Source organism: Erythranthe guttata, chromosome 8 (assembly GCF_056151865.1).
Source record: "Erythranthe guttata isolate IM_541 chromosome 8, IM_541, whole genome shotgun sequence".
In the NCBI taxonomy this organism is placed as follows: Eukaryota; Viridiplantae; Streptophyta; class Magnoliopsida; order Lamiales; family Phrymaceae; genus Erythranthe; species Erythranthe guttata.
Genome location: NC_142540.1, coordinates 1,973,970 through 1,992,360, shown reverse-complemented (window position 1 = coordinate 1,992,360; position 18,391 = coordinate 1,973,970). Strand labels below are relative to the sequence as shown.

Sequence of the window (18,391 nt, the reverse complement as noted above, 5' to 3'; positions counted from 1 at the left end):
CCTCCTTAGTATTAATGTTCCTTTACTCTTATGCCCTCACTTTTCAGCAAAACCTAAAATTTTCACCTGCCAAAAAGGAAAGAAATGGGAGGGAAGTACAGAGAGGGAAACCAATTTTTTTTTTTTCAATACATATCTACCAAAAGCAAAAAGACAGAGGAGCTAAAAGAATTATATTATCAGGCATTGAAAAGTAAAAAGAACAAGAAAACTGGATTTTGAGGCAAAAAATCGTCACCGTTCTTCAAATCAAGCAGGTATGGTATAATTTCCTTTTCCGTAAATCGCTAGTTACACTTGTTGTAGAAAAATATGATTTTTTTCCAGAAATTTTATAGATCTTCTTTGCCCACCACCATATATTTTGTTTTGTTTGTGGATTTTATGATTTGTATGGGCAAATTGCTCAATTTAATATTGTAAATCTGCCGTGAATAAATATTGTTGAAATATTTGAAATACTCGGAAATCTGGCATATTTTTTATACAAAAAATTGTGAATAATTGACCAATGTTTCGTATTTAGGATGGATGTTTCGAGTTCCGAGGACGAGGTTCTACTTTGTTTGCAAGAAATTATTTTTGAGTGTGTCATATTCTTTACCATTTGTTTTGAATATATAAGTGAAGAAAAAACCCGTGAATCATCTCAATATGAGCGTATTAGATACAATAGAGTGTCAAGAGTTCCAGATCAAGTTAGAAAATTGAGTCGTATTATTGATATTAATGATATATCTTGTATCAATAACTTAAGGATGAGTAGAGATGCATTTGGTCGTTTGTGCCATATTCTAGAAAATACAGGAGACCTTCATTGTAATAGAAATATCAGCATTAGTGAACAAGTTGCTATGTTTCTTCATATTCTTGCTCATCATACGAAGAACCGTATTGTTGGTCATGAATATGAAAGGTCAGGTCGTACGGTTAGCAAATATTTCAACAATGTTTTGAATGCCGTCATTAAACTACACCCTCTATTTCTTGGCCGCCCGGAGCCCGTAGATGAGCATTGCACAAATGAAAGATGGAAACTATTTAAGGTAACGAATATTTGGTAGTTTATGCTATGTAATCATACTAGGCATTATAACTAACAATTTTATGTTTCATTAATGGATTTTTATAGGGTTGTTTAGGTGCTCTAGATGGTACGTACATCAAGGTGAGGGTCTCGGTAACAGATAAAGGTCGCTATCGTAATAGGAAAGGAGATATTACCGTAAATATTTTAGGAGTGTGTGATTCAAACATGAAGTTTATTTACATCTTAAGTGGTTGGGAGGGAAGTGCTGCAGATAGTAGAGTTTTGCGAGATGCAATTACTAAAGAAAATGGTTTGCGTATTCCGAAGGGTAAGTTATTTGTTCGTTAATACCGGATAATTCTAAATTTTAAAAAAATATCTCTTCAGAGACAATAAAAACTAATATATAGATGTTATATATATTACAGGTAGTTACTATTTGGTTGATAATGGATACACAAATGGAGAAGGATTCTTAAGCCCTTATAGATCCGTTAGATACCACTTGGATGAGTGGGGTGAAGGAATGTCTAGACCCCGGAATAAAGAAGATTTTTTTAACATGAAGCATTCAAGAGCCCGTAATGTGATAGAGCGCTCATTTGGCTTATTAAAGTCACGGTGGGGAATATTGCGAACTTCATCTCATTATCCCATCAAAACTCATAATCGTATCATTATGGCTTGTGCATTACTTCATAATTATATTCGAACTGAAATGCCAATAGACCCTATTGAACATGAAGTTCCAGATCTCGAACAAGAACCCATTGACCCGATTGACTACATTGGCGTTGTTGAGTCTACTCCGCAGTGGAGTGGGTGGAGAGACAACCTAGCTACATCTATGTACAATCAATGGAGAAGTCGATAATAGATTGTAGCAATTGTTTTATATAGTGAAGATGGTTGGGTCAAAAATATGTGCGATTGTATTTGTTGTATTAGACATTATTCAGACATTGTGTTTGTATTTGAAATTCTTCAAACAATTGTTTTGTATTAGCAAGCGTTTAGTTTGTCTTGCATATTTGTTATAAATTTTAATTTTAATCAACATCAGACATATATTTTGTTTATGTTGTCATTACAGGGATCAATGGATACTCAAGGAAGTAGCAAGAGTGGGTATAGAGCTGGAAAAAAATCTGACAAAAGTCGTCGCATTTGGTCAATGCGTGAGGAAGAAGCATTGATAGCTGCTTTAAAGGATATCATTTCCGACGGGTGGAAATGCCCAAACGGATTTCGTACCGGCTATTTGGGTATTTTAGAAAAATCTATGCTACAAACATTTCCTGGATCCGACCTACGTGCCGACCCACATATCAATTCAAAGATCCATGTTTGGAAAAGGACTCATGGAACTTTGCAAACTATGATGTCGCGTAGCGGATTTGGTTGGAATGACACATCTCAAATGATATCAGTAGAGGACGATGTTTGGGAAAAATTTGTAAAGGTAATTTCCATCTAAAATTTAATTAAAATTTATGTTTGATATAACTGAAATTTAATTTGCTTATAATATGCAGACTGATCCTAATGCACGTACAATGAGGTTTAAATCTTTTCCATTTTACCCGGCGTGGACTGAAATTTTTGGAAAGGATAGAGCCACTGGGGAGCATGCGGAAGATTGTAACAATGCAGGTAATGATTACTTGCCGGTATTTGATGACGATGCGAATGGAAATGGATTTGACAACGCAAATGAAAATAATGGATCCGATAATGAATTTATGTCCGTCTGCCAAGAGCAAGGGAGTGCATCTGGAAAACAAAATCCATCAAAAAAAAGAAAGGTAGCAAACCCTGATAATGTTAAATTCGTAGATGCAGTTCAAATGTTTTGTTCACAAACTGATTCAAGGCTTGGGGAGATTGCAAAACGTATTGGGTTTGAGTTTGATGCTTCCGAGAAGCGAACAAAGGTATATGAAGCTTTGTGCAAGATTCCGGGTTTGGATCTTACTGAAAGGACATACGTGTCAATGCAATTAGCAAAAGACAAAGAAATTTTAGACTTGTTTTTTAGTATTCCCGATGATGCAAGGGCTGAGATGATTAGGCTAATGATAACAAGACAAGCCCCGTAAGGGAGTTGGTTCTCTTTATCTCCTTCGACTTATTTTGGTATATCTTTATGCCTTACGACTTATTTTGGTATTTTTTTATTATATATTTCGAAATCGATCTGTTGCGAAATGTATTTTTAAATGTAAACTATTTATTTGTAGGGCAAGAGGGGATATTTTTCTTTAATGAATTATTATTTTGTAACTACAATTGGTTCAATATTGTAAGAACAATTGTATCTGTTAATTTTAATTTGTAGAAACACTCTGTTTAATTTGTAAGAACAATTGATAGAATTTTATTAAGTTGAAGAGTTTGTACTATGTAATGCAGTGAATATTTTTTGGCATTTTTATTAACTCACATTTACTGCAGGAGAGTGACTAATTAAACATTTGATTTTGGTATACCTATTTTAATTCCACACAAAGGTGCATACAGTTCAAAAAGGGCAGTTTGGTCACATCTCATAGAAATATTCATCATTACATTGAAGTAAACGTGGACTTTGATAAAAACAACTTCATCAATATTATGAAGTACACGCAATATATATTATATTACTTTTCCTCATCTCTCAATTAGTACTCCATTTTATCAATACACCCACATCCCATATGGGATAGTAAACGAGGCCCTGGAGTATTAAAGCTGGGAGAGCAAAGTAGGTCACGTGCTCACGAGCTAGATGGTCCTGAAACACTTTAATTAATTCAATAATCCTGCGAACTTAATTAACGTAATTTAAGCCGGGGTTGATCCGGCGGAAACCCCTCCGACGCTCAAGTCAGACGTGCGGATAATCGATAATAGTCAAGAGAATTTGAGTAGAAGAAGTGATTGAATAATAAAAGCGTACATTTAATAAATGAATTATGTCGTTATTTATACCTTATTGATTGGGTTGCGGTTAATTTGTTGGGCCCAAACCTAATTTGAATGTGATTGGGCCTACGTAGAAATAGCTATTAAACTAGGTCTGTGACCCAGTAAATATGGGTGTATTAGACTGGGCATATCAATTGGGTTGATTTTTACAATTTATTCGCGTATAAAAATACTCACACATATTAGTGTGAGTGGGCTGTCTATTAACAGTAAAAATCTACTTGTTGTAAACTTAATCGAGTGTAGCATAGAATTGATCAATAGAACAACCCCTCATTCAATGGACAATTTTTTATTCCATTTGATTAAACCTCTTTAGTGTTTATAATGCCCAAAATACAGTATATCTAGGGTGCAAGTTGGAACGAAAATTCTAATTTTAATCGGTTTCGATTCGAAAAGTTCCTATTTTAGAGCAACTTTTTGAATCCGATTTCCGATTTTGGAATTATATTTTTAACAATTGGAATTTTCAATTTCGGATCAGATTTAATTTCGAAAAACTCCAATTGTTTTCTGAAAAAATACGCATATAAATATTATATATTATTACGTATTTTACATTATTAAAATAAACTAAGGATTTAATTATATTTATACATTATGGGCCATGTCAAAGATTTTCCTATGTTTTCTATCACCTAAAAAAATCCTAATTTCTTTTACGTTTGTTATTTATTGTGCAAAGAGTAATAGTTTCAGCCCCAAGTCAAAAAAAATCTCTCAATTTTTTTTGTAAATTCCAAAATTTCCAGGCATTTTAGAATCAGGATGAATTTTTAGATTCTAAAAATTGAAAATTGGAATCAATTTTATACCTTCAAATTTTTTTGAAAAATTTCCAAAAATGCTAAGTTTGATCCGTTTCATCCGACTTTAACCCCCAAGTATTTGAATTAAAACTCCATGTATACTAGATATCCATCCATGGATGAAATGGTCAACTAAGTCAACTACTGGACAATTGCAAAAAAATGTCCAGTGTCTTTTTCGTCATTAAAATAATAATAATAATAATAATAATAATAATAATAATAATAATAATAATAATAATAATAATAATAATAATAATAATAAAGAAAATAATAATAATTTTCTAAAGAAGTAATTATGATTTATGAACAATCAAATTCAGACATCCTCTGCATAACAAAATAGAACCTACAAATAAACATCACTCATTTCAAATTAACAAAGCCAAGGCCCAATAATTGCAGGAATAGCTTTTAAGCAAATAACCTGTCTAAAATCTTGGTGCTACAAAGTCATCAACAAAAACAAAAATCTGATATTCTATCTCACCAGATGCTAATATTATATTCTTTACCTATTCTACCTGGGAGACGAATACGGCAAATTACCATACTGACCATATCTAGACGGGCTTCTTCTACTTCTGTCCGATAACGATCTTGCATATGTGGGGCTCCACGGTATTGACGGGTCAACCCGCGGGCTGCGCGAATAGTAACTAGAATCATGTTCACCATATCTACGGATATGGTTCGAAAGAGAAGGGCTAGTTCCAGGTTCACACCCAGGCGGCCCTTCATCTTCCAATGAATTACTGTATTGCCATCTGCTGATAGGAGGAGGTGGCGGCGCTTCTTCTTCCAAGTCCCTAGACCACCTTTGCTCGGTGTTATTACTATAACGCCCTCGGCCGAGATTTTCAGATGATTGGTGGTTATATCTGCTTTGTGACGAACGATATCTAGACGAGTTTGCACTTGATGGTGCTGCCCAAAGCCATTTGTCTGCGTTTTCTGGAATCGGTGCATTTATACCAGGAAATTCGACAGTCATTTTCCTAGTTGGCTCGGTGAAGCTACCATCAAGAATTTCCCCTTCTTCGTTTTCCGCCTTGACCGTTGACTCTTCGTCGCCAAATATTGTAATACCCGAAGGCTGATCCTCCAGGTCTGGATCTAAAGAAATTATAAAGAAAACCTCGTTAGAACAAAAATATATAGTAAAGTAAAACACCAGGGCAAGTATCCAGATTTTCAATGATTCCCCGTTTGTGGCAACGCGTACAAATATACTTGTCATAAAAGTGGAGTCCGAAAAAAAACTATATACCTAAATAACCAGGAGGATATCCTATTTCTCGCATTCTGTTAAGCCATGGAGGTGGGTCAAGCTCCTAAAAACAAAACTCAAAATGATTAAATGCAGAAGACACTCGGCAGATTCTATAACCTGATGTTAAATTAAAAACCTATCTTCTGAAGGCTCTAGCTCCCATATAAGATTTTAATGTAATAATAAATAACAACACATGTTCATCGTCTCACCCCAAGTCCTAAAAGTTGTCGTGTTTCAGCATCAAGAACACCTGGTTTTAAGCCATCATATTTTCCACCCCGGGAACTCTGATAGTATCGAGTTGAGTTACGAGAATTTGGATGTTTGGATCGGTTGGAATTGTGCTCCTTCCGAGCATTATTAACAGCAATATTGTTACGTGGTTTGGGGCAGTCTTTCATTGCATGGCTGTACGAACTACAGTTGAAACAACGGGACGTATCCAACTTTTCCACTCCTCTGCAACAACATAAATGATATATCAAACTCTATCAAATGAGGATTATATAGAAGAAAACAACAGGTTTGCATGTTAAGATTGACGATTCTACGGTGTTGTTTATTTTTCTTCATATAATTCAGAAATCTAAAATGACTGGTTAAGGGGTAAAATAAGTTCTGGTTATGATCTACAAATCTTTAACATGAAAACAATTTTGCAGACAACTTTATTTGATAAATAACAACCAACTAACAACGAAATTAAAATAAACATACCCATCCAAAGTTGCAGTAGCTGAAGTCAAAGCTAAAGAATATCCACGATCATACAGAGGAACGGAAGTGCCATCCAATGGTATAAACTCCTTAGTTGACTGTATCTTCGCTTGGTCATCCACCCAAAAGGTCTACATACCAATCATCAATTACAACAAATGTAAGTTGAAATAAACAATTTATTGTAATCAATGTAGAATGCAAAGGTTTTCATGGATACTCCATTTATTAAAAGAAATGTAGAGTGATGTAAAAATATAACAGGGGTTCTCTTTGTTCAAGTATTTCGTTAGCCAAAGGAGATATAAAGCAATACGGACTCAGATCAAAGGAAACAAAAAGAATCAGAAAGTAGAAGTTATAGGACTGGCCCATGTCACAACATTAATGCTAGAACGCGCTTGTGTCCATTTGGTTCACTGACATAAGAAATCTACCAAATAAGCAAATAATGATATTCACACCACTAACTACAAAAGTGCAAGAATAAGAGAATCATACAACTTCAGAAGAATTATCCAAGCCAACACGAAGAGCTGGGAAATAGGTCTTCTCTCCAGATTCCAGCACTACATTTGAATCCTGAGAGGGATAAGAGAAGACACCAGCTATATCATTGAAGGTGATTACAAACATACAGTCCGGATGTGGAAAATTTTTGTTAAACAATATTTATATATACAAAAAGAAGCGGGCTTACGTCAGATGATGAGCACCTCTGTGAATGCCATCGAGACCACTGCTGTAATAGCCCTTCCAGCTTTTGCTTACTTTCTCTGAGAATGACATGGAATATTATACGTATTAGTAACTATTCAAACCAAAAATGTGTAGATAAAAGTACCATACCTCGGCAAAGAGCTATAGATTACATGCACTGAAGGTTGTTGTTCATCAAGAGTTAATCGTTGTCTCTTAGCACCAGGTAAAGCTAGAAGATCAAGTTAGGGAAAGTATAAACCAGTAAAGTGGTAATTAGATGAATGGGGGAAATCGGAGTTAAGAGTTTAAGACAACTATCATGACAAGAATTTTCGAAATCTAGTTGTACCTAGACTGAACTCTAATTATTTATACATAAAGCTTCAAAAGAGGATACAACTAGAGTCGTCCATCGCCCTTTTACTTAAAATTGATTCTTCTTTCTTAAGACTGCTGATACTGGTTTCATTTCGAATAGATAGAGCGCCATTTTCAGCATGTATAGAGCTGAGAGGTGTCATTTTTTCCTCTACCAAAACTGAATCTGTCATTTCAGAACCATCGAATTCGTCCACCACCTTAGAGTTTACAGATAGAGAACCCGATTTAATGGCTTCAGAACCGGATTCACGTGGATCATCAGCCTCACTTCCATGTTCAGAATTACTAGAAGCAGGGAGTTTGATTAAATCATCTGTCTCCATTGCACGGAGTCTGTTCCGAGTAAGAGTAAAATTACACTGCATGGAATGTGTTTAACAGGTGAGTCAAATAAATCTATTCCACAATGCAACTTGGAAATGAGCAACAAACTTTTATACATAGATCTCCAGAACCAGACAATCGAACAATACTGTAGGAACGTAAAACATGTCAGATATTTAATCCAGCACATAACTTATTTGAAAAACATCTTAATGAGCAGGAGTTGAACTAGATAAGCTAAAACAACGAGTTCGTCCAATTCCATGCTGCGTTAATTTGTAATACTTCTTTCCATTTAGCAGATTAAATTTTAAAAGGGGAAATTAATCGGATGCATAATGCCACAGTTTCTTCCAAAAATGATATAAAAACCGGAACATTAAAGAATAAGAACGCTACAACAACGACCTACACTCATCAGATGACACCTACCAACGCAAATTAGAATGAGTTCATATCCAACACAGGTTTCTATTTCGCCTACTAAAATGCACATTGAATGTCAATAACAGAATATCAATTCATTTATAAATAAATTAAATAATAATAATAATTAAAAAAAAAAAAAAAAAATTGTCTGTAGCCGTCAAAGAACTGCAAAATGACATCGAAGAAACAGCTAAATGACCCACCCAATACTATAAAATCTCCAGCCCTAAGGTCCCAAATTCAAAGTTCTTGTATCCAATTTAGTACAGAAAAATTCAGCAACATATCGAATTCAGAATTCCAACAAAACACCACATCCATCTCGGAAACATAAAAACTTCAAAGAAATTAAAGTCAAATCAAAATCAGGGTTTCTATCAGCTCGAACTTTTGAATTTGAAGCACACAGACTTAGGGTCAACACAGAATTAGGGTTTTCAATTTACCTAAAATCCAGGAACGACTAGAATCAGCTAGAGAACTGAGAATCTGATAGACTTGAGCAGCCAAAAAAAATTCGAAAAGCAATCGGGCTCAGCCGACGCGCCAAGATTTGGAAATTTAAGGCGATAAATCAGTGAAGCTGTGTATAATGCGTGCGCGCGTGCGAGCGACAGAGAGAGAGAGATGGAGAGATGGCGGAGATATTTTTGAGATTCAAAACGTCACAGCTGCCTTTCTCTATTTATGTAATTCTTTAATTTCAGTTTGGGGCATTGGATTAAGACAAGCAATATATATGGTAGTTGAATTTGTGATTAAAACAAAGAAATTTTAATATTTGGTTAAATTAATAGAATTTTGCAGTCCCGACTGTATTAATTTAAGATTTAACTGTATTCTCATTTGCTCCTTTTTTTTTCCAAACATTTCACAATTAAGGGAAAGATTCTAAACTCCGTCAATCCGATTTCAATTTTCATTCAGAGTTTCAAATTTAGAGTCCCAATCTTTCTAAATCGCTCGATAATGTATCGGGCAACTGCAGAAGTCTTATTCTGCAACGATCCACCTGAAGCAATATCAACTAATGATCGAGCGAGTTAGTCTAGTCCATTGTAGAACAACTTCATCTGATTTCACAGGTTGAATCTTTGTTGTGGGAATTATCGTAGCAAGTCTTTAAACCTTTCACAGGCCTCGTGCAACGATTCTTTGTTCATTTGTCTGAAGTTGCCGACATCCCTTCGTAATTGCGTTGTCTTTGGTGATAAGGGATAATTCTTCGCATCAAGCAAGTCATTGATGATTGAGAGTCAAAAGCCAGCTCTTCACTTTGTCTCTAACAGAAAAATGGGAATAACTTGAATCGAATGGCATTATCGGAAACACCGTACACTTTAATCGTGTCACGAATCTCCAAAAAATTAGTATGAGGGGAATTTGGATCGACAATAGCTGCTCCGAAAAATTGATTCGCCATAACCATAACAATTAAGGTAAACACATATGCCATATTGTAGCAACACCAAATTGCAATAGAACCCTAATTGCCATACTATAAACTAAAGAGAGAAAGAGTACTACATTTTATCATATGTTCATATATAAACTCCATAGATTTAAATTAAAACCCTTTTACAATTGACAAAATAGGTTTAGAAAACCTTGAAAATATACACTAATTAAATTATTACAGCCAAAACCAAAATTAATTGTCCTAATTAATTTGTAAAAGAAACAGTTCTTCTCCTTAAACTCCTACTCCCACTCTCTCTAATCCCGTCTTCATCATCACTACTATTTTCAACATGAGCTTTTCCCTTTGACTTTTCACCATCAGATTCTTCTTCATATTCATCATCTTCAGAAGCACTACTAGTATTCGAAGAACTGTCGCTCACCGTGTGAAATACCGTAACGCTCTCGTTTTTCGAGCCCTTAATCGAGTAGCTTCTCGTCTTTTCGTCGTACAAAGGAAGGGCGGATTTGGAACTACGCGCCTTTTCGCCGTAGTCGTCCCTTCCCAAGCTATAACTAGTTGAGAGCTTTCGTTTGATGTCTTCTCGTTCCTTAACCAAATCACTTAGTCTTTCCAATACTTCGTTTGCCACCGCTTCGTCTGAAGCCGCCTTTTCTTCTATCTCGTAAATCATTCTGTCGTAGGCTTTCTTCTGTGATCGCAAAGATCTCTGCAAGAAATTAAACACGAAGAAAATAAAAACATTATTTGGAATTGGTCAAATTAATATAGTTACATATTATCTGTCACATTAGAATTAGGATGATGCATTAATTGTCATTTTCTCGATTTTGCTTCATTACTCTTAGTTAGTTCATATAGAATTAATGGAAATTACCGAGAAGGGTATTTTGGTCACATTATATATTCGTTCCTAAAATCCATGTAAATCTGAAACGGACACTTATATTTGTAAAAGGGATTTTATGCTTACTCTTTTTTCTAGAAACTTCCCAAGGTTCTGAGATTGAAGCTTCTTCTTCTTCCAGAAGACGCAACAACGTTGTACTAGTGCTGCTACGAGCACAAGAATTGCCGATTCGATTAAGAGAAACAATACTATTGTCCTCTCATTACCTGCACAAAACACGTAAAAAAAAGAAATTAACTTTTTTTTTAATATAAAATGAACAAATGCAAGAAATTAGTGCAGTTTTTTTTTTTTTTTTTAATTCACCTGAGTAGATACTTAGGGTCTTGGGGTTGACTTGTGAGCAGCTAGATGCAAGCTTTTGACCTGTAATAAGCACTTGTGCTGTAATAAGGTGCACTTATATATGTAATGAATTTTAATTAATTGATCATGTAGATATGTTAGAAGAGCATGTTTACGTGTGGTACGACAAGGTAACGCGCTCGGTTTTCCTGCACGGTGGATGAAATTAAATTCGATGAGTGCCGTTTGATTACATTGTTGATTAGTGCCATTTTATTTGTTAGAACAACTTACTTGAAACGACGAAAAATGCCAGTAGAGTTCTTTCATCTATCACAAAATGTTGCAGATCACTCTGTGACAGCTTGTACAAGATTTTACCTGTTTTTTTTTTACAGTCGTTAACGAACGAGAGAGAGAGAAAGAGAGAGAGAGAGAGAGAGAGAGAGAGAGAGAGAGAGTTACCCGGATCACTTTCAGACAAGTAGATCGAACCAGAAGACGGAACAAGCAATGTGAACACGACACTTTTTGGTTTCAATGCCGATACACGAACATATTCTGCAGCTGTCTGAAAAACTTTTCCTTCCATTTCTGTCTGAGAAATATAAACTCCATAACCGGAGCAATCAAGAACAGGACTAACATGGATTACAGAATTCAAACTAGCCGATCTGGGGAATCTCTTAAGATCCCCCATGGGCGAAAACGAATAAAAAAATCCATCCAGCGAGCCGAACGATATCCAACCTGCAACCAGCCACAATATAAAATAGGGCTCTTTTTATTACACTATTCAAAGTAAAAAAAAGTGAGATTTGATCTTCTTCTTACCATTTGAATCAACAACCGGCTCGTAATCTGCAGAACTCAAAGGCCCAATATCTCCTCGCCACAAAATATTTCCCGTCGAAACATCCAATGCCAGGACGACACCTGTCCCAGGTACAGTCACGTAGAGACGGCCATTGTTTCCAGGTGTAATTATAAATTTATTCCCAAACGAACTCAAATCTTGAATCCACTTAAAGTAAGGACCACGAACCGATAACGAATACAGTTCCCCTACCGTATTACACATCTGCAAGAAATAAAAATAAAATAAAATTGTAAAGCACACTTGAAAAACATAATCAAAGGACACGGAAAGATGCTTACGAATATACTAGCTTCACAATGATCGATCACCGGCGAAGAAGTAAAATAGCACCCCGTGATATTTTTCCTACACCCTTGTCGAAATCCGTGTTGATAGAGCACTGGACCAGCGCTCCAAAGAAGCTGACCGTGCAATCTATACGCAAATAGCCCACGGTTTTTAACGTTGATCAGCACACATGAACTGGATATGCTTGCGGAGATTCCGATAATATCCTCTGGTTTTTCCGTAAATTGCGTTGGACCGAAGAATAATTCGACAGCAGCTTCGGAAGTTCCGGTTCTCAGAGGGTAAATTTTTAGTACCCTGTTTTCTGCGACCAAATATATCTGCCCGAATAGTTGGTCTATCAAAAATTAAATTACCCTTTCAAAATAAAAAAAATACGGTCGACAAAATCGAACTAGGTTTAGGCTTGCCTTTTTTGATCCTCCGTGAATTGGAGCTATATTTGAATTGCATGTGTAATTTAAATGTACTGTCCATGCAATAGAGCCGTTGCTTTCAAAGGAAAAGAAGTTTTTGCCGGAGCAAATGTAAATCCGACCGTCGTCTCCGATTAAGTTCTTGTAAAGTCTATAAGAGGTTCGCTTGGAGGCCACGTCAGCTGCAATAGAAAAAAAGATTTAATTTTTATTATTACAAACCCTAAAAATCTTTACTCTGTGTATTAATTCATTACAAGTTCCTAACAACACAAGTTGGGGCGAAGAGATGAAAGATGGATGCAATTAATTTATATTGAGTTAAGGTAACTAGGTTAAAACCTACAACGAATTTGAGAGAGAGAGAGAGAGAGAGAGAGAGAGAGAGAGAGAGAGAGAGAGAGAGAGAGAGAGAGAGAGAGAGAGAGAGAGAGAGAGAGAGAGAGAGAGAGAGAGAGAGAGAGAGAGAGAGAGAGAGAGAGAGAGAGAGAGAACCTGAAAATGAGTGTGGAAATGGTGAAAAATTGTGTAAATATTTGGAGTTATAAAACGCAACAGATGTTAATGGTAGAATGAGGAACAAGATTATTACAGTCGAATGAATTTGAGCAAGGAAAGCCATTTTGTACAGAGGAAAGAGAAGTTTTTTTTTTCTTTTTTTTCTCTCTCTCTCTGTCAGAATCAGTGCCCCACGAAAATATTACATCCAAGAAGCGGTTAATTAACTGCTTCATTCTTGGCGGGATAACAAATGCGTTTGACTGTCTTTTCTATTTATTTATTTATTTATTTATTGAGATGGGGGCCTGGGGGTCAGTGGTTTAATAATTTTGGAGAACAATGGAAATTGGATGAAATTTACACGTGAATTTATTAAATAAAGTTCAAAAAAAATAAAAGACCAAGGGTTGCAACTTCCAATGACATTTTGATTTATAAAAATAAATTAATGAAATATTGTTTCACTTAATATAAAAAATACTAATTTTAAGATTTCAGCCAATTATACAAAAACTGAATCAACGAAAGTAGCAGAAGCAGCATGGAACTAAGAAACAATTGGAGTAAACAATAAATAAAACACAAACAACAGAAAAAAATAACATAGCAACAAAACCAAAATCAGTTATATCATTACAAGCTCTGAATATATGAAGAAGTAGTGGGACCCGATTTCGAAGCTTCGATTTCTAGAAGGGGCTGACTTTGCCGGCTAATTTGAGCAGTATTTCTGGTACAAAACGTCTTCTCGGAGGAGCCATAGCATCCTTAGCAAGAGCTTCTTTGTCATTAGCGTGTATAAAGCCAATCAAATAGTCGAAAAGTTCATCTTTACCACCTCTTAGAGGATCCTGCATTTATTTCAGACACAAGAATAAGCAATCGCAGAGTTATTGATGGCAACATAAATCGATAATACTATGAGGAAAAAATCGAGAAGAAAATTTGAAGCTTACTTGGAGGAATAAATCGGTATGAGTTTTGCCATCGTACAAGATGAGATCAGCTTGAGCCCCCACTTTTCGGAGTGTATTCACAAATATTTTACTGTATATACACCATAAAATTTAAAACAGATTAAAATAAACCATTTGTGAAAGAAAGCAATCTATTAGTAATTTATCTTTATATGTAGGTAAACGAACCTTGCGTGAGATGGTATGGAATAATCTGAGGTACCATGAAACAGAATAATACGTGGCAGCAGAGAAACTGCACTACTTATGCCGGGATTTTGTACAATAATTTCGGGAGAAAATTGTTCCATTCCTTTTTCCCCTTCCATGATACTGAGATCACAAATTATGCATATATAAATAAGAATCGGATAAATAAAACAATTGTTGGAGGTCGAAAAATGGAGAGACTCAATACCTTAAAAAGATGGAGCGATACAATCCTCGACCATGGAAATGATCGACTAGTTTTAGTAAATTGTACCTGTAAATATGATTATTAGGAACTGTCACACACACACACAAAAAAAAAAAAAAAAAAAGGGAAATAGAAATCTGATTTTAACTTACCCTCCGGACAAACCGAAATAGGCATTTATCTGAGACATGCTCCAAGAAATGCTCTCGCCTCTGGATTCTTTTACTGCTTGCTGTAGAAGAGCACATGCAGAAACATGTGCTCCGGCAGATTGACCCATGAGATAAATCCTGCGAAATTCGAAATATTAGAACTACGATGATTCACAAATTGATTCAGTAATTACGAAAAAATGAAATGGGAGGGAAAAAAAATGCAACTCACTTATTAGGATCTCCTCCAAATTCAATAATATTGTTGCAAATAAATGCAATTCCTTGGGAAACATCGTTAACCATGTCACTGATTGTCCCCTGTGGAAAATTCCTGCACCCAGGTTAAAGAAGAACTATACGATCAGGTCAACAACAATAATAATAATAATAATAATAATAATAATAATAATAATAATAATAATAATAATAATAATAATAATAATAATAATAATAATAATAATAATAATAATAATAATAATAATAATAATAATAATAATAATAATAATAATAATAATAATAATAATAATAATAATAATAATAATAATAATAATAATAATAATAATAATAATAATAATAATAATAATAATAATAATAATAATAATAATAATAATAATAATAATAATAATAATAATAATAATAATAATAATAATAATAATAATAATAATAATAATAATAATAATAATAATAATAATAATAATAATAATAATAATAATAATAATAATAATAATAATAATAATAATAATAATAATAATAATAATAATAATAATAATAATAATAATAATAATAATAATAATAATAATAATAATAATAATAATAATAATAATAATAATAATAATAATAATAATAATAATAATAATAATAATAATAATAATAATAATAATAATAATAATAATAATAATAATAATAATAATAATAATAATAATAATAATAATAATAATAATAATAATAATAATAATAATAATAATAATAATAATAATAATAATAATAATAATAATAATAATAATAATAATAATAATAATAAAATTATGCATATTATTTGCCTATTAAGCACCTATAATGAGTAATGACATTATTTGCCTATTAAGCAGTGACTGAAGAGTTGGGGAATACACAAAAAGCTAATCTAGTATTTAGCACCAAATCCTAAATCCTAAATCCTAAATTCTAAATCCTAAATCCAAAGTCCAAAATCCCAATAATTTATGTTCCGTCTACCAAACAACAAGTAGTACAAGTTTGATCAATAAATAAAATCAGTATTTAGGTCCAATATTTCATTTCAAAGAGATTCGAGTACCTGTAATCAATGCATGCCACAATAATATCTCTTTCTGCCAAATGTAATCCTAAGAGAGAACCCCACGCCTTGTACCTGTACGAAACTATGACATAACTTACTACATAAAATACTTAAACATTCACTAATCACTGAATAGCATATAAAGACATCATATGATCGTATCAAACATACGAGTACATACTTTATCCGACTTACCCAATAATCCATGCTCCACCAGTTACGAATATCACCACTGGCTTCAATTCATCAGTGTTTGTAGGTAAATATAAATCCAGCCTGCACAAGACTTTTGCATTTATCATGACCGTGATATTACAATACAGTACAGAAATGTAGGACAACATTCAAAGACCAAAATATACCTATTTCTTGGTTGATCTCCGTAAACAACACTTCGACGGACTTGGCTCGAAAAGAAATAATCATATGCAACTGCCACAGAGCAAATTCAATAAATCTTATTCGTAAAAGTACAAACGAGCTAAGATTTCATTTATGGATACCAAAACGAAAGAAAAAAAAATCAAGAATATTTTGCTCAAAATATTCCACCCTAAAGAAGAAAACAACAAATCGAAAATATTCACTCGAGCCATGTCCATCTCACTAACAACTAGGATTGTTATTCGTTAAAGAGAGATTGCACGGACATACAACTGTTACATCTTAATGGAATCGATATTGTGAACTAATCCCATTCTAAAACTCGGTCATTCCGACAGGAGAAAATATGCTCTAGCTTCTCGATATACATAATACAGGTACTATGAATATGCCTGCAATATGTCCTTCGATTTACCATATCAAAAGAATCATGAAAACTATTTGAAACTTTACCTTGGAGAAATCCAGGCATAAGCAGCATGGCATAAAGAGCAAGGGCTAGCAGTCTTGTTATCCACCGGTAGCCTACCCTGAAGAAAGGAAATGATTAGGCAAACGTAAAATCCTTATCAAACTTCAGCTAAATCATCAAACGACTACTTTAATAAGACCAAAATTACACAGCAGTGATTTTACTTATGCTCGTACTTCTTATCACCACCACCACATGTTTGTTCAAATGCCGCAGCGAAATCTAAAACAGAGAAAAAATAAGAATAGTACCCGAGATAGGTAAGCAGCTTGAAGCTGAGGCGAGTGAGCAAATAAGTCTCCGCCGCGGCATGGCCGATCTCACGGCTGAACTGCTGACGACGCGGTAGAGCCCCCAACGACGACGCCGTATTGTTGCCAACTCTCCGCCTCCTCTGCTGGCTCGAAAAACCACTAGGTAAACTCGAAACTCTAACGAGACTAACGGTTTCCGCCTCTTCCGTAATTTCATCCGTGGAAGGGAAAATCGCCGGCAAGGACGACGACGTCTCCATCGGCGCCGGAGAAGGGAGCCGCGCTTGGGAATTAGAAAAAAAAACGAGAATCGAGGGTTTGGAGAATCGTGGTGTGTATGTAGAATGAAAAAACGGTGGAGGTTTTTATGGGGATTAGCAAAAAATTGGTATAAGTCGGAAGTCGTGCTGATAACTGTCGTTTTGTGTATCGGTTTGCGCGAAACGATCTGTCTGTGATATTATTTCACGTTCTGTTGGTGTGACTGATAATTCTTTATAGTTTCATCACGCCACGGTTGATTTATTCAATTCAAATTATGCTATTTTAAATTGGGCGGTTTGAGAAAAATCCTTGACATTATTTAAAGGTTAATTAGGGATTATATTAATATCTTTTGAATTAATTTTATTGGTACAAAAACACCTTCACATTTTATTAGTTTCACTGCGTCCTCAATTGATACCTAGGTGCGAACTAACAAGTCCACCAACTCAAATTAATTAACTTAGGAGTAAATCAATTAACTTTAGTCGAAATTAAGGTGTTATTTGCAAAGGCTAATTTAAAAGTAGAAGTTAGCGATTGTTATTTAAGAGAGTATTCAGTGCTTATTTATGGAAATTGAACTTAAATACAAATGGTAGATCTAGGGTAACTTATAAAAGAAACAGCTTAAAAGCACTTATGTAAAGAGAAGCAAAAAAAGGAAAATTAATTTTATAAACCCATAAAAACAGATTATGAACTAAGGTGGTGTTTGCAAATGATTATTTAAAAGTAGAAGTCAATGATTGTGATTTAAGTTATTTAAGTGCTTATTTTTAAAAATTGGAGGTGTTAGCAAATATTTCAGAAAATGAACTAAATTGAAAAAGCAAGGTTAAAGCTG

General features: G+C 34.3%; 3 protein-coding genes across 5 annotated transcripts; all 3 read right to left on the bottom strand.

Moving 5' to 3' along the window:
• Positions 1-5,089: 5,089 nt before the first annotated feature.
• Positions 5,090-9,348, bottom strand: LOC105972073 (uncharacterized). 2 transcript variants are annotated; one of them, XM_012997008.2, is made up of 9 exons: positions 9,085-9,348; positions 7,902-8,244; positions 7,652-7,733; positions 7,503-7,578; positions 7,304-7,384; positions 6,803-6,933; positions 6,295-6,544; positions 6,080-6,143; positions 5,090-5,925 (listed from the first exon to the last, which is right to left on the bottom strand). In XM_012997008.2, exons 2-9 carry the CDS (start codon positions 8,206-8,208, stop codon positions 5,330-5,332), a joined length of 1,587 nt encoding a protein of 528 aa, XP_012852462.2. In that variant the 5' UTR covers positions 8,209-8,244; positions 9,085-9,348; the 3' UTR covers positions 5,090-5,329. The 2 variants fall into 2 exon arrangements, with proteins under 2 accessions (XP_012852462.2, XP_088677692.1); XM_088821566.1 differs by having other exon boundaries at positions 7,902-8,218.
• An 818-nt stretch (positions 9,349-10,166) lies between these two features.
• Positions 10,167-13,503, bottom strand: GEX3 (gamete-expressed 3). Its single transcript, XM_088821565.1, has 10 exons — positions 13,336-13,503; positions 12,835-13,022; positions 12,415-12,744; positions 12,091-12,337; positions 11,722-12,006; positions 11,551-11,637; positions 11,433-11,465; positions 11,278-11,337; positions 11,035-11,177; positions 10,167-10,770 (listed from the first exon to the last, which is right to left on the bottom strand). Exons 1-10 carry the CDS (start codon positions 13,460-13,462, stop codon positions 10,303-10,305), a joined length of 1,968 nt encoding a protein of 655 aa, XP_088677691.1. The 5' UTR covers positions 13,463-13,503; the 3' UTR covers positions 10,167-10,302.
• Positions 13,504-13,748: 245 nt separating this feature from the next.
• LOC105972056 (putative isoprenylcysteine alpha-carbonyl methylesterase ICMEL2) lies at positions 13,749-17,799 on the bottom strand. Of its 2 annotated transcripts, none has more exons than XM_012996993.2 (11): positions 17,278-17,799; positions 17,008-17,084; positions 16,533-16,602; positions 16,366-16,446; positions 16,168-16,242; positions 15,100-15,201; positions 14,868-15,005; positions 14,716-14,781; positions 14,487-14,630; positions 14,298-14,388; positions 13,749-14,192 (listed from the first exon to the last, which is right to left on the bottom strand). In XM_012996993.2, exons 1-11 carry the CDS (start codon positions 17,538-17,540, stop codon positions 14,031-14,033), a joined length of 1,269 nt encoding a protein of 422 aa, XP_012852447.2. In that variant the 5' UTR covers positions 17,541-17,799; the 3' UTR covers positions 13,749-14,030. The 2 variants fall into 2 exon arrangements, with proteins under 2 accessions (XP_012852447.2, XP_012852452.2); XM_012996998.2 differs by having other exon boundaries at positions 17,008-17,079; positions 17,278-17,724.
• Between the last annotated feature and the right edge of the window lie 592 nt (positions 17,800-18,391).